Source organism: Notolabrus celidotus, chromosome 20 (genome assembly GCF_009762535.1).
Source record: "Notolabrus celidotus isolate fNotCel1 chromosome 20, fNotCel1.pri, whole genome shotgun sequence".
Taxonomy (NCBI): Eukaryota; Metazoa; Chordata; class Actinopteri; order Labriformes; family Labridae; genus Notolabrus; species Notolabrus celidotus.
The window spans coordinates 16,266,643-16,278,761 of NC_048291.1; the positions used below are offsets into that span (position 1 = coordinate 16,266,643).

Sequence of the window (12,119 nt, forward strand, 5' to 3'; positions counted from 1 at the left end):
TGAATTAACTGTGTGTAAACAGGAGGTAAGGTTATGTGTGCATGTGATATGTTAAGCTGAAACAGAGCAAATGTTTTTTTTTTTAGTGATTAGACTGTAGCGCTCCTTTCCAACAAGTCTCACTTTTTATTTATTTCTTTCTCTTTGTTACTGTATCGCTCTCTCACACACATACAAGCACTCTCACAAACACATACACAAAGAAACACACACTATAATTCACACCATAGCAGATGCTTACCCCTTACTGTGTCCTCTCTTTTCAGGGTCCCCCAGGACGTCCTGGTCTTGCAGGGGTTGATGGGATTCCAGGCCCCCCAGGAACCCTTTTGATGCTACCAGTAAAACCTTAGATTACACTCATGCTTTCTTAAACACACTACACACATATATATACACACTAACACAATACACACACACAGAGCAAACCATCTCCCAGTGTTGAATACTGGTATGACCACAAGGGGGGGCTATGTGATTGAACTTCATTTACATTTGGGGAATCCTGCAGTGGGGACTGATTTCTCTTTGTCTTAACTCCAGTTCCAGTATGGAGGTGATTCCCAGAAAGGACCAGTGGTATCTCCCCTAGAAGCTCAGGCTCAAGCTATCCTACAACAGACCAAGGTAGAATAATCATCACTTGTTGTGTGATGATGATTAAATATAAATAAAAAAAATAATAATTCCTTGGTGTCCATCTCCAGCATTCATAAAGCACTAAGTTTTGTTTTCTTTCAGCTGTCACTGAAGGGGCCTCCAGGTTCGATGGGTCTCACAGGGCGACCCGGACCTCTGGTAAGACACAGTCTCTGACCTTTACTAAATTTGCCTCCAGCACTCCTGCAACTTTTGTCTTAACTTCACGTTCAGTCTGACCAGACATAACCCCGACTCTCCTCTTCCCATCGTAATCTCATCAGTATGCATGCTCAATATGTCCAATTTGTTGTGATTGTGAAATCACTACAGGGTTGCAAAAGTGAGTAGAATTTTAAAATGATTTGCTGTTGGCTCATTTACATGTGTTTGTTTAGTGCAACCATTGAGTGAAAAGTTAAACAGATCCTTTACATCATGTATTGTCGTTATTTTGCAGGGTGCTCCAGGTTCCACCGGGCTCAAAGGAAGCAGTGGAGACAGTGGCCCTTCTGTAAGATCAGACACTCATTCAGCACATTACCACTCTTTAATAGTTAAAATGTTCATTTTTTGTTACACTTCCTCTTTCACCTTTTCATGTTCCTTGTTCTTGTGTCTCTTAAGGGGCCCCGCGGGTTGCCTGGTCCTGCAGGAATCAATGGAAAGCTGGGAAAGAGGGTAAGATATCTCTGGTAGTACAAGAGTCAACAATAAAAACCTCTGTTTCTACATTTTGTGTTGAAAGCAATATATAAACCAAACCTAGTTTGAGTAAATCCTGCTTCTTATAGGGGCGTGCAGGAGTGAATGGAGGTCGTGGAGCTCCAGGTGAAACAGGCGCTAAGGTAATCTCTTTGATGTTTCTCTGCAGTGGTGTGAAGTACTGATAATTTCAACTAGTTCAGCAGCCCAAAAAAACCATGGATTTCTTTTTCCTACAAATTATTTCTGTACATGAACATTTGCATATTTTTGAGACAATGTGACTGATGTTTAATGTTAAGTTTCCAGTATCCATGACCACAGCAATAACCCATGTGTTCAGGCAGTGAGGTCTCATACGATGACAAACTCCACTTGCAAAAGTAAGCCTTTAGGTATCCAGCAGCCCCCAGCTTATTATATGTATTGACAACGAGGCAACTCAATACCTAAAAGCTGCATGAAGAGCTTAGTAAATAAATCAGGCTCCCTTGTTGCCTGTTCTGACAGAACAGCAGAGTATTTATCAGTCAAAGCAGCATTTTCAGCAGACCTACAGCTAATGTGAAAGCCCCCTCTCCCCGTCACACACTCAGAGCAGATGGGAGGTTCTGCCAGGGGAGACTTTCGCTATAATTCCGCTAATGTTTACACATTACCGTATGTGTGTGGCTTCAGGGTTTAATGCACTTGCTTCTCTATTACTTTTCAGGGTGACAGGGGTTTTGACGGCCTGCCAGGTCTCCCAGGAAACAAGGGACACAAAGTGAGTTAAATTTGGTGACTTAGACTAAGTAACTGTATTAATTTAGTCATTCAGCCCCCAACACACCAGCAGAGCATGCATAAATACCTCACACACATCATACAGCAGATGTTTATTTGCATATTACGATCTTGCTGATTATTGAGATTTCTGCAATGCCAGCTTACAACAAAAAGCATTTGGTTGATATTGCTCTGCTACAAACAGAAAGGTCCTAAATATCTCAAGGCTTGTTGCTAATGCTTTTATCTTGTAGGGGGACAGAGGAAAGCCTGGTCCTCATGGGCCCTTTGGAGAGCCAGGAGAAAAGGTGAGTGCACAGTACTTACATCAGAAAACACAACCTGCAGCAGTGCTTTGTTATACTTACTTTTCCATTTTGCAAGGTTAAAAGGAAAAGTCTTTCCAGATCAGTGAATCAGTTCTAAAAACCATTCAGATGTTAAAGCCTCACAGATCAAGAAGGCCTTTAATGAAATTAATTCATAAACTCTTGAAATTTCTGATTCTGCTGCACTGTTCTCAAAGCTTGCAAAAGACATGAAAGCAAATCAGTGCATTGCTCACATGGAATTGAAAACATGAAAGATAGAAGCACCGTCAAGATGGTATCAATCCATGCGGGAGGGTAAGTTCTGAGAGCAGTCTATTAGTCTTTGCTCGAAGATAGTTGAGCCTTATCTGTCAGGCAGCAAATTTGTTTAATGAGCTATTTTCACAGATTATGTCTGTGGGGATATGAATGTTTCCATGCCTAGGGATTAAGTGGAAGACCGCATGAGTTTTATGTGATGAATCTGTTTGCCTCTTTGTTATTATAGGGATCTGATGGTCCACTGGGGCCAAGAGGGCAACCAGGCGAACCCGTGAGTAACCACATTTGGATGAATATGATACTAAGTCATCATGTACACACATTAAAAAAAACCTTAAGGAAATGTATTGATAAAGTCTGTGCTTTGGATTTTAAAAAGTATCCTTTCACAAAAACCTCATTCTTAGTGTAAAATCACTGAAACAAAAGATTTCTGAGAGAACCCCTAAGGGGATTTGGAGAGATCACTGGATTTAAGCTCCAGCTGAAGTTGCTGCCAAAGTCTTACAGAAGAACTTACATGAGTACAACTTCTTCAGTTCATACTGCTCATGTAGAAACACAAATGAAACACTGCTAAATATTTAATTATTTATCACAGATAAAAAAAGCTAGGATGTTCAAACCTTATTAATGCACTCTGCACAGTGTTCAACCTAGCATAAAGGTAGAAAAAGTCAGAGGAAGAAGGTGTACACAAACATAAACAATTGTAAAGCATGCTCATGTACTCTATACAAAAACCTGTCACAGAGATACTTCCTGTGATGTAACTTTGGATCTGTGAGCACACACAAAGACCTTAAGATCTGTTATTTTCTGTGTATCTCTGGGGGTGAACACTGGTTGATTGGTTTTGTCTCGCACTCTATCTCTCTCCCAGTAGGCGAGGCTGAGGCTCTGTGGGGTTTCTGTCCCTCCAAATGGATCACCCACTGCAGGAAGAAATAGATTGCCATAAGACTTGTTAGGAAAGCTGTGTTTAACTACAAAGATGCAGGAAGGGAAAGGAGTTGCCTGTTTTTGAGGCGAGAGAGGAAGCGATGGGAGAAGTGAGACAGGGAGAGACAAACGTAAGACTAAAATTTGGTTGGTGGTGGGAGAGATAAGAGAGATGGAAAGAGGAAAGAGAGGGAGCCGGAGAGGGAAGAGATAAAATCCTGGCCCGAATGATTATATTTCCATATCAATCACTTCCCAGGAGATCACAGATGTGGCTTTGGAACAGGTGGCTTGGCCAGCCTACAAAGAGGGAGGCTGACAAAAACAGAGCTCGCAAATACAGGCTTGCGCAGTCTCCGAGGCTACCACATACACACCAGATGCGCCCACACACACTAAAATATATTTTGTCTCTCCCTGTTTTTTAGCCCCCTCCTTGGTTCCGATGTATGATTTAGTATTCCACACACACCCCACCTCATCATGAATTCAGGCTACCTGCTGACTATTTGCTGTGTTTTGTCTCCAGGGTCCTCGGGGTCTTGTCGGACCAAGGGGGGCACCTGGCCCACCTGGCCAAACGGTGAGTCAACAATGTCTTGATTACAGAATCAGAGATATCTGTCTTTTGAGATCTACCATTGGTTCTTTACTTGATCCATAATCAGTATGTCATTGGGGATAATTCAGGGAGCTGTTGAACTCTCTCTTTTTGATCCAGTTCTAACATATCACGCATTTTTGTGATGTTTTTTATATTTGCTTTTCTTGTCAGGGTATAACTGGCACTGATGGAGCTCAAGGGCCAAAGGGCAACGTGGTAAGTGCTGCCACCTTCAATAAACACATTATTATACTTCAAAGGAGCCTTCAAAATACTTAAATACGCTCAAAGTGGTAAAACTAAATGATATGTGGGTAACAGTGTGTTTTGAAGTGATGTCGGAAACTGTAGTGGCTTAAAGTGGTCTTCCATTTAACCTGTAAGCATGTAATGATGGGCTCATGACAAAGATCATGTGAAGTTGTGATTATCGGTACTTGTGTTTTTCAGGGTCAAGCTGGAGACATCGGGCCCCCAGGCCAACAGGGAAATCCGGGAGTTCAGGTACCGTACCAACACAAGAAAGTGTCACAGTTAGAGCTCACTTACCCTCCACATTCATTACAGTCATGCTTCAGGCACAACATTTGCATTTGACTTTACACCATTTGCATGCTCACACTTTAATTAAACCCCCTCTCACAGATACTTTATTTTGTATATTATGTTTCTGTGGCTTGAAAACTGAGGGTTTGCTTGTCCTTTTATGGTTTTAGTAAATTCTCAGACTTTTTAAGCAAATAAAACCCTTTTAATAATCAACCTGCATGGCACTAAAGTGTATTCAGGATATAAGGGTGTTTTAATTTTCATGAAAATAGAATTTTTGGAAATAAAAGCTTTCACCCAATGTGTCATTTCGAAACTGCCAGAGTCTTTAGAGTCATATACAGAAAGATTGAATCATCTTTTCAGCGTCCCTGCCCAATACATCCAATCCCCCTGCTCAATACAAAGATAAATGCATTTACTCTTTATCAATGCTACGAAAACACCAACCAAATACTCATAACTCCAAGACTTCAGTGAAACCTAAGCTCCCAGCTTTCTCTTGATCTTGTGACACTTAGCCTGATTGATGCTTTGTTCTGGTTCAGGGCTTGCCTGGTCCTCAGGGTCCCATTGGAGTGCCGGGAGAGAAGGTAGGTAGCATGTCTCTCACTTAATTTCAGAATTAAAGCTGTGACCTTGTGACCCCTGTCATCACATACCCAGGGGAAGTCCGTTGAGCTGCAGAGTACGACCCGAGCACTTCTGGCTCCTGTTCAGACGAGACAGGGCTGGACAGGAAATCAATACACAAGAAACACACACAGGCACAACAGACACTAGAGACGGCATTGGCCTGTGCTCATCATGATGTTGATGAGACTGATAAAAGGAGTAAAAAGCTGACCTCGTCATGAATGCAGTGTCTTTAGTAGAGGGGCTGCAGCATAGGAAATGTGGTATTTTAGCCATAAGTTGAAGCAAAATCTGCATCACATCTAAAGCTTAACTCCTGTATTCATGCTTTTTTCTCCTTTACAGGGTCCCCAGGGGAAACAAGGCATGCAGGGACTACCAGGCATTGATGGCCCTACTGTAAGCACACAGGCACACAAGTGCAATAATGCATGCATTAACACAAACACACACAAAACAGCATCATGCATCCATGCCCCTGCACATGGAGTATCTATCTACATATAAATAAGAGGAGAGTGTGCTGCTGCTTTACCATCCGTCAGCTCAGGACTGAATGCATATGATAGCTCAGTATCAACAGATTCATGATCAGCTGAGGGGGAGCTTTAATATTTTTTCCAGAGTAGTAAAAATGATTAACAAATGATTAACTTCATAAAAAAAAAAAAAAAAAAAGCTATACGCCCAATGACAGGGACTTGGTAGTTTTTTGGCAAATAGAATTAGACCAAGACAGCCAACATCTTCAGTACAGGATGATGTACCTCCAGTACAGAACTTTCAAAATAAAAGCAAGGATATTAAATTCTCCAACCTTCTCCTTTTGTGGTCACTAGGGGGCTTCACACAGAATATTAGGAATGAATATCCGGCTGTATAAAAAAATGAAAAATCTTTATACAGCATGTTTTTTATCATCTCCAAGAACCAATCAAACAGTCCAGTCAGATACATTTAAATGAGTTCCTCTTGATGCTCTGTGTGCTGTTCTTCAATGCTTTGTGATATTTATGCTCCACAGTCTCAGTGCTGCTGGTGTTTTCTCTTTTTAATGGGTTGTATTCAGACATTTTCATAAAGAAGTGATACAATTATGATCTATTTACAGCAGTGTTTAATTAATCCGTTTCATGTTTTTTCCTTTTTAGGGTCACCCAGGAAGAGAGGGCCCCACTGGAGAAAAAGGCATTCAAGTGGGTAACTGTGTAAATGGGTGTCAATATAATACTGTTTCTTAAAATGTGATGTAACCATGCACTCATTGACTTAAGGTTGAAATAATGCAAATGCTAGTTGGGCTCTTAAAGTGCTATCAATTTTATTTTACAAGTGTTTTTTCTCATTAGAGCCAGCAGCATCTTCTACTTTAAATTGCTAAGGTTAAATACATTAGCCATACAAAGAAAAATGCTAGCTGCTGTCTTGCTAAAGTTGTTTTTCTTTTTTTAAATGTAGGGTTTACCAGGTGCTCAGGGGCCTGTCGGGTACCCAGGGACCCGTGGAGTCAAGGTGAGGCACAAATTATTATCTCTGGTGTAATGTCCACTGGGGTATTTATTCCCTTGCACATTTCATTCTGCGTGTATGTCTACCTGTGACGGACAAGCTGTTTGAGTCTTTGAGTGAAAGATGACAGGTAGAGGGAAAGCACCTTGCTTCTCAAGGGGACTGCTAACAACAGAGTGAGGAACATTTGACAGATGGGGGGAATGAAAGAGTCAGATACAGCAGAGCAGTGTGTGCGCTCTAAGTGTGGAGCAGTCCATTCTGACTGAGTGTGTTTTTGAAATCGAGGAACAAAAGTGTAGCTGTCATGAAATGGCGGCCTGCTTAGTGTTTGTTTTTGTCACATTCACACTTCTGTTGTTTTATCTGATAGTTTGGCTCAGTGTCCCTCAGGGGAAGTCTGGCTTTGTTGGCCATCATCAGTATGAAATTAAAGTAAGGTCAATATTTGCGCGATAACAGAACAATGTTAGGTCAAAAGAAAATCAACATGCAACGAGAAATTATTTCATTTTTTTAAGTTGGGGTATTTCTGGGAAAACTCTCAACCAGTGTTTTTTCTTGGCTTGTCAGTGATGTTCAATTGTTGAATTTGTTGTCTTTTCTCCTTCCACAGGGAGCAGATGGAGTGAGGGGTCTAAAGGGGAGCAAAGGAGAGAAGGCAAGTCTCTACTGTTTCTTGTTGTCAAACTGGACAGTTGATGAATTACAATGCAATGGTGCCATTTATTGTTCAAAAGCTTTTATTGGATACTTCTACACATTCTCCTTCTCTCTTTGACACTCTTCATTTATCATGTACTGTTTTTTATGTCTAGATATTATGTTCTTTCTGCTATCCTCGCCTCAGGAATCATCCCTCAGGGATAAATATAATGTGGTAAATTGAATTGAATTATTACTTCACAGGGAGAAGACGGTTTCCCTGGGTTCAAAGGTGACATGGGCATCAAAGGAGACAGAGTAAGAACACCGAAAAATAAAACCAATAATTCTTAGTAACATTTTTTCTCAGTTTTTGTGGATGTTTAATCACTGCTGTCATTTCTAGGGTGATATCGGAGTTTCTGGTCCTCGTGGAGAAGATGGACCTGAGGGGCTGAAGGGCCAATCAGGACCCATGGGAGATTCAGGAGCCCTTGGGATAGCAGGCGAGAAGGTACAATTTATAAAGGTTTAAATAAAAGTCAAGGTTATGGCACAAAAGAGGAGGGATGGGAATCCAATAGGCTATCAAATTATAACATAACTATTTTCTCAACTTGCATAATCGCGTTACAGCTATAAGAGTACTATAGCTACATGTTCTGAAAATTATTTATTTTTATTTTTCAGAAATGTGTCTATAAAATCCCCAAAATACAGAACACGTTGATTTAAAAAACCTAGCAATTATTACATCTCGTTACACCCTGTTGCATGCATATTCAGTCATACAAGTCCCAATTAAATGGTTTTCATGCACTGTTCTTTTTAATATTCCTCTCCTTTATTTCCTCCTCCCCTCTTATTCTGCCTGTGTCTCTGCAGGGTAAACTTGGCGTGCCTGGTTTGCCAGGATACCCAGGAAGACAAGGTCCTAAGGTGATTTAGCATTGATGAGCAATGATGATCAGTTAATGTGTCCTCTGGTTCCTATAGCAGAGCTTAAACCAGCTAGATGTGTGTCTCTGCCTGGACTGTTTCCTGTCTTATTAAAAAGAAAACATGATAAATGGCTTATTAAAAGAAGGCTATTTTATTAATAGTTCATTAGTGACATCAATTCATTACATGTTGATGAATGGTGTATGTAGAGCTGTGTTGGGCTCATGGATTAGATTTGCTTTAATTTGATACAGTAGTTAATTATGCGTTAATGAGACGATTGGGGTATTGGGTGATGAATGAAAGGCTGAGGCTGATTAACCTCTACGTGTGTCTGCAGGGATCTCTTGGCTTCCCTGGTGTGGCCGGGGTCATTGGAGAGAAAGGACGACGGGTGAGGACTATAGTGACAATTTAACACACATCACATTTTGAGTGCTTCTGAAATTATCACCTTCTCTTGGTGGGAGTTGTGAATCATTTTTTACCTCTACACTGCAGGGTCCAGCTGGTCAAGGCGGGCCTGGTGGCCAAAGAGGTCCTAATGTAAGTGGGTGATATGCCTGCACACTGTTTAATTCCATGTATAAAGCTGTTTCATGCTGCTCTAATTAGATACTATCAGTTCACTGCATCGTGTGGGAGGTAGACTGTTACATCACTGCAGTGTTTTCACATCACCAGACGTTTATCTTCCACCTCCAGATGAGTTATGCATGTGCTAATCAGACTCTTGTTTGTTTTCCGATAGGGAGCCCGGGGGGGCAGAGGAGCGAAGGGACCCACTGGAAAGCCTGGAGAAAAGGTGAGAAACAAACACACACAAACCCACAGAGCCCGACGTAAACAAAGACAAATGCACCTGCAGTCAGACTCACATCAACACACACCTGGCTGTCTCATAAAGTATGGATGACTGAGCCGACCGGCTTGGAACTGGTTGTTGCTGTTCACTTGGAGATGACAGGCCATCTGGTGCAGTGAGAAGCTACTGTTTGGCAGGAGATGCTTCAGTTTACGCTATCACCCTCAAAGAGCATTTTGGGATAGCTTAGCATTTTCTGACAAAGAGAAAGCTGAAAATGTTAAAGTGGCTCATCTGTTTGTTCTGAAACTGTGTTTTAATATTCTTTATCCACCTTGTCCCCCTGGTAGGGTTCTGCTGCGCAGGAAGGCCCCCCAGGATCCCCTGGAGAACAGGTAATCTTACTGTTAACTCTTGGATAACATCCAAATACAGTTGCTGAAAAAGAATGCATGATAAAAAATAAGCTTTTTGTTTTTATAAACCTTCAATGGCAAAGTAACACACATTTTTGAGAAAGTGTTTTGACATTCAGTAAATTTATTTTCCAGGGTCCTCTAGGACCCCTAGGAAGACACGGAGAACCAGGACCTAAAGGGCCTAATGTGAGCAAGTTTTGATGTACTGCATGGTGTTTGCACTGTAGTTTAATGTTACATGTTTTTAAAGTGTCCTTTAATAAATGCTAACCCCATTGGTTATTGTAAATTCATTACAGAGATGTAAGGAAATGTTTTTCTTTCAGGGGCCGCCTGGAAAAGATGGATTGCCAGGTCATCCAGGCCAGAGAGGGGAGCCAGTAAGTCTTCTTTGTGTCATAAAGTTTTGCATATGGAATTTCTACGCCATTAAATGGATATCAGCCATTGAGGGATATATTCTGATGTGAGGTTGTTTGTTTTTTAATGAGCATATCTTGTAAATGCAGTGTCTTACACAGCCGGAGGGGATATCTTTAGATTTGGCACAAAGGCCTGCTTGTACTCAAGGATGGTCTACTCAAAATTTTGCTGTCATAGTCAAGGACAAACAGATCCTCCTTAAAGTTTTTGGCAATATCTAAAAAAATGATTCACTTATTATGAGACGACTTCTTAAGAATCTTAAATAGGGTGAAATTAGAAAGTGATGACGTTTTCAGACAAAGGGGCAAAGGTATTTCACTGCAATATCATAGTTACCTGGAAAGCACATTACCAGCTATACTTCCTGTCCCATTTATTAATGTAATTGCTTAATGTTAGTGGCCAAAGGTCAATGCCACTGTGATGTCCGGTTCACATACATGAGATATCACAACGGTGAATGCAGAGATTTAAAAACACCTGTTTGTATTTTCATGCACCCAAGAGAGCTACGCCATCATGATTGATCATAAGATAATCAATCATGATGGCAACACACCATGACAGAAAATCACAGAGAGGGTGATCCCTGGTATTACCATCCCTTCTATAGGGTTGTGGTGGAACCTACTCTTTTTAATGCTGTTGTTCTGCATACAAGGTAGTTCACCCTTTTGAAGATTTTCAGTATATCATACAAACACATCCCTTGTACCCTGTCCCTGCCAGTTACATTTTATTATTTTGGAGGAAAAAATAAATATATGGCAATTTGAGAGGTATATTCTAAGTTTAGTATAACAACATGCCATGTATGCAGACACCAGTCAATGATATCTGGACATCCTATTGACTTTGCTTCAACTCTTGATTAGGGGTCACTAAACTCACTTTTTTTCTGCAGGGTTTCCAAGGCAAGAATGGACCCCCCGGCCCCTCAGGGGTTGTTGGACCACAGGTAAGAGGAACCTTTAATTTCTGAGCTGTGTAACTGTTGGTCGGCAGTATTTATTTAAACCCTTTCGGCCTGATTTTCATTAAACCCGTTGGAAGTCTGCAGCATAAAGCAAAGGAAGAAAACACAACATTTTGTAGCAGTGTGGATTTGAGCAGTCATTATTTTGGCAAAATCCTCATGTTTTTGGAACAATATCCAGACATATACTTAAAGTGTCTGTGCTTATAGATTTACGTGTTGTAGAATATTGAAGTATTTGTCTTGTCCAAAGTTTGCACACAGAGTGCAGTATATGCTTCTTGTACACTCTTGTGAAAAGCTGCTTTGTAATGGTTGTTGTGTAATGTGGTTATTTTTAGGGCAAATCTGGTGAGACAGGGCCCACCGGAGATAGAGGCCATCCAGGTTCGCCAGGACCACCGGGTGAGCATGGATTACCGGGATCTGCTGGAAAGGAGGGTTCCAAGGTGAGTGGTCTTCATCATAATGTCAAAATCATAATCACTCACCAGCATTTCCTTATTACTGTTTGATTAGATAAAGCCCAAGGACTCTCTCAGCACTGTCGGAATATCTTATCTCCTGGGTCTCATCCTATCCTCTAATTTGCTAATAATTAACTGAGGAAATCTCTGCTGTTGAGTGTATTATGCTTCCTTCTTAGCATGACCTGCTGGTTGGTGTGGTTTATGACTGAATAAGGGCCTGCTGTCTGCTGGCTACTTGCCTTAAATCTAATCAAATATGTGCATATGTGCTGTTTCCAGGGAGACCCTGGTCCAGCAGGAGCTCCAGGGAAAAGTGGCCCCGCTGGGCTTCAAGGCTTCAGAGGGAGCAGAGGGAGCCCTGGCGCAACGGTAACACAGAATTCCATTCATCTTTTCTATCCTTATCGTCAATGCTATTCATTCCTGTAGAATTGTAGTTTAATATAAAAACATAATTTTGCTTAAAATCACTGCAGGGTGCTTTGTGTCAT

At 41.2% G+C, this 12,119-nt stretch overlaps 1 protein-coding gene across 2 annotated transcripts in view; it reads left to right on the top strand.

The window, feature by feature from the left end:
- The window catches only part of col5a3a (collagen, type V, alpha 3a), a 45,654-nt gene that overhangs the window by 21,693 nt on the left and 11,842 nt on the right, over positions 1-12,119 (top strand). For both annotated transcript variants that reach the window (XM_034712347.1, XM_034712348.1), the window contains 29 exons: positions 267-341; positions 544-627; positions 742-798; positions 1,100-1,153; positions 1,267-1,320; positions 1,434-1,487; positions 2,057-2,110; positions 2,367-2,420; positions 2,932-2,976; positions 4,177-4,230; positions 4,423-4,467; positions 4,702-4,755; positions 5,349-5,393; positions 5,782-5,835; positions 6,588-6,632; positions 6,895-6,948; positions 7,562-7,606; positions 7,855-7,908; positions 7,997-8,104; positions 8,476-8,529; positions 8,873-8,926; positions 9,034-9,078; positions 9,284-9,337; positions 9,688-9,732; positions 9,889-9,942; positions 10,083-10,136; positions 11,087-11,140; positions 11,500-11,607; positions 11,908-11,997. In XM_034712347.1, coding sequence (XP_034568238.1) covers positions 267-341; positions 544-627; positions 742-798; positions 1,100-1,153; positions 1,267-1,320; positions 1,434-1,487; positions 2,057-2,110; positions 2,367-2,420; positions 2,932-2,976; positions 4,177-4,230; positions 4,423-4,467; positions 4,702-4,755; positions 5,349-5,393; positions 5,782-5,835; positions 6,588-6,632; positions 6,895-6,948; positions 7,562-7,606; positions 7,855-7,908; positions 7,997-8,104; positions 8,476-8,529; positions 8,873-8,926; positions 9,034-9,078; positions 9,284-9,337; positions 9,688-9,732; positions 9,889-9,942; positions 10,083-10,136; positions 11,087-11,140; positions 11,500-11,607; positions 11,908-11,997 — 1,701 coding nt within the window. The remainder of the gene's footprint in view (positions 1-266; positions 342-543; positions 628-741; positions 799-1,099; positions 1,154-1,266; positions 1,321-1,433; positions 1,488-2,056; positions 2,111-2,366; positions 2,421-2,931; positions 2,977-4,176; positions 4,231-4,422; positions 4,468-4,701; positions 4,756-5,348; positions 5,394-5,781; positions 5,836-6,587; positions 6,633-6,894; positions 6,949-7,561; positions 7,607-7,854; positions 7,909-7,996; positions 8,105-8,475; positions 8,530-8,872; positions 8,927-9,033; positions 9,079-9,283; positions 9,338-9,687; positions 9,733-9,888; positions 9,943-10,082; positions 10,137-11,086; positions 11,141-11,499; positions 11,608-11,907; positions 11,998-12,119) is intronic.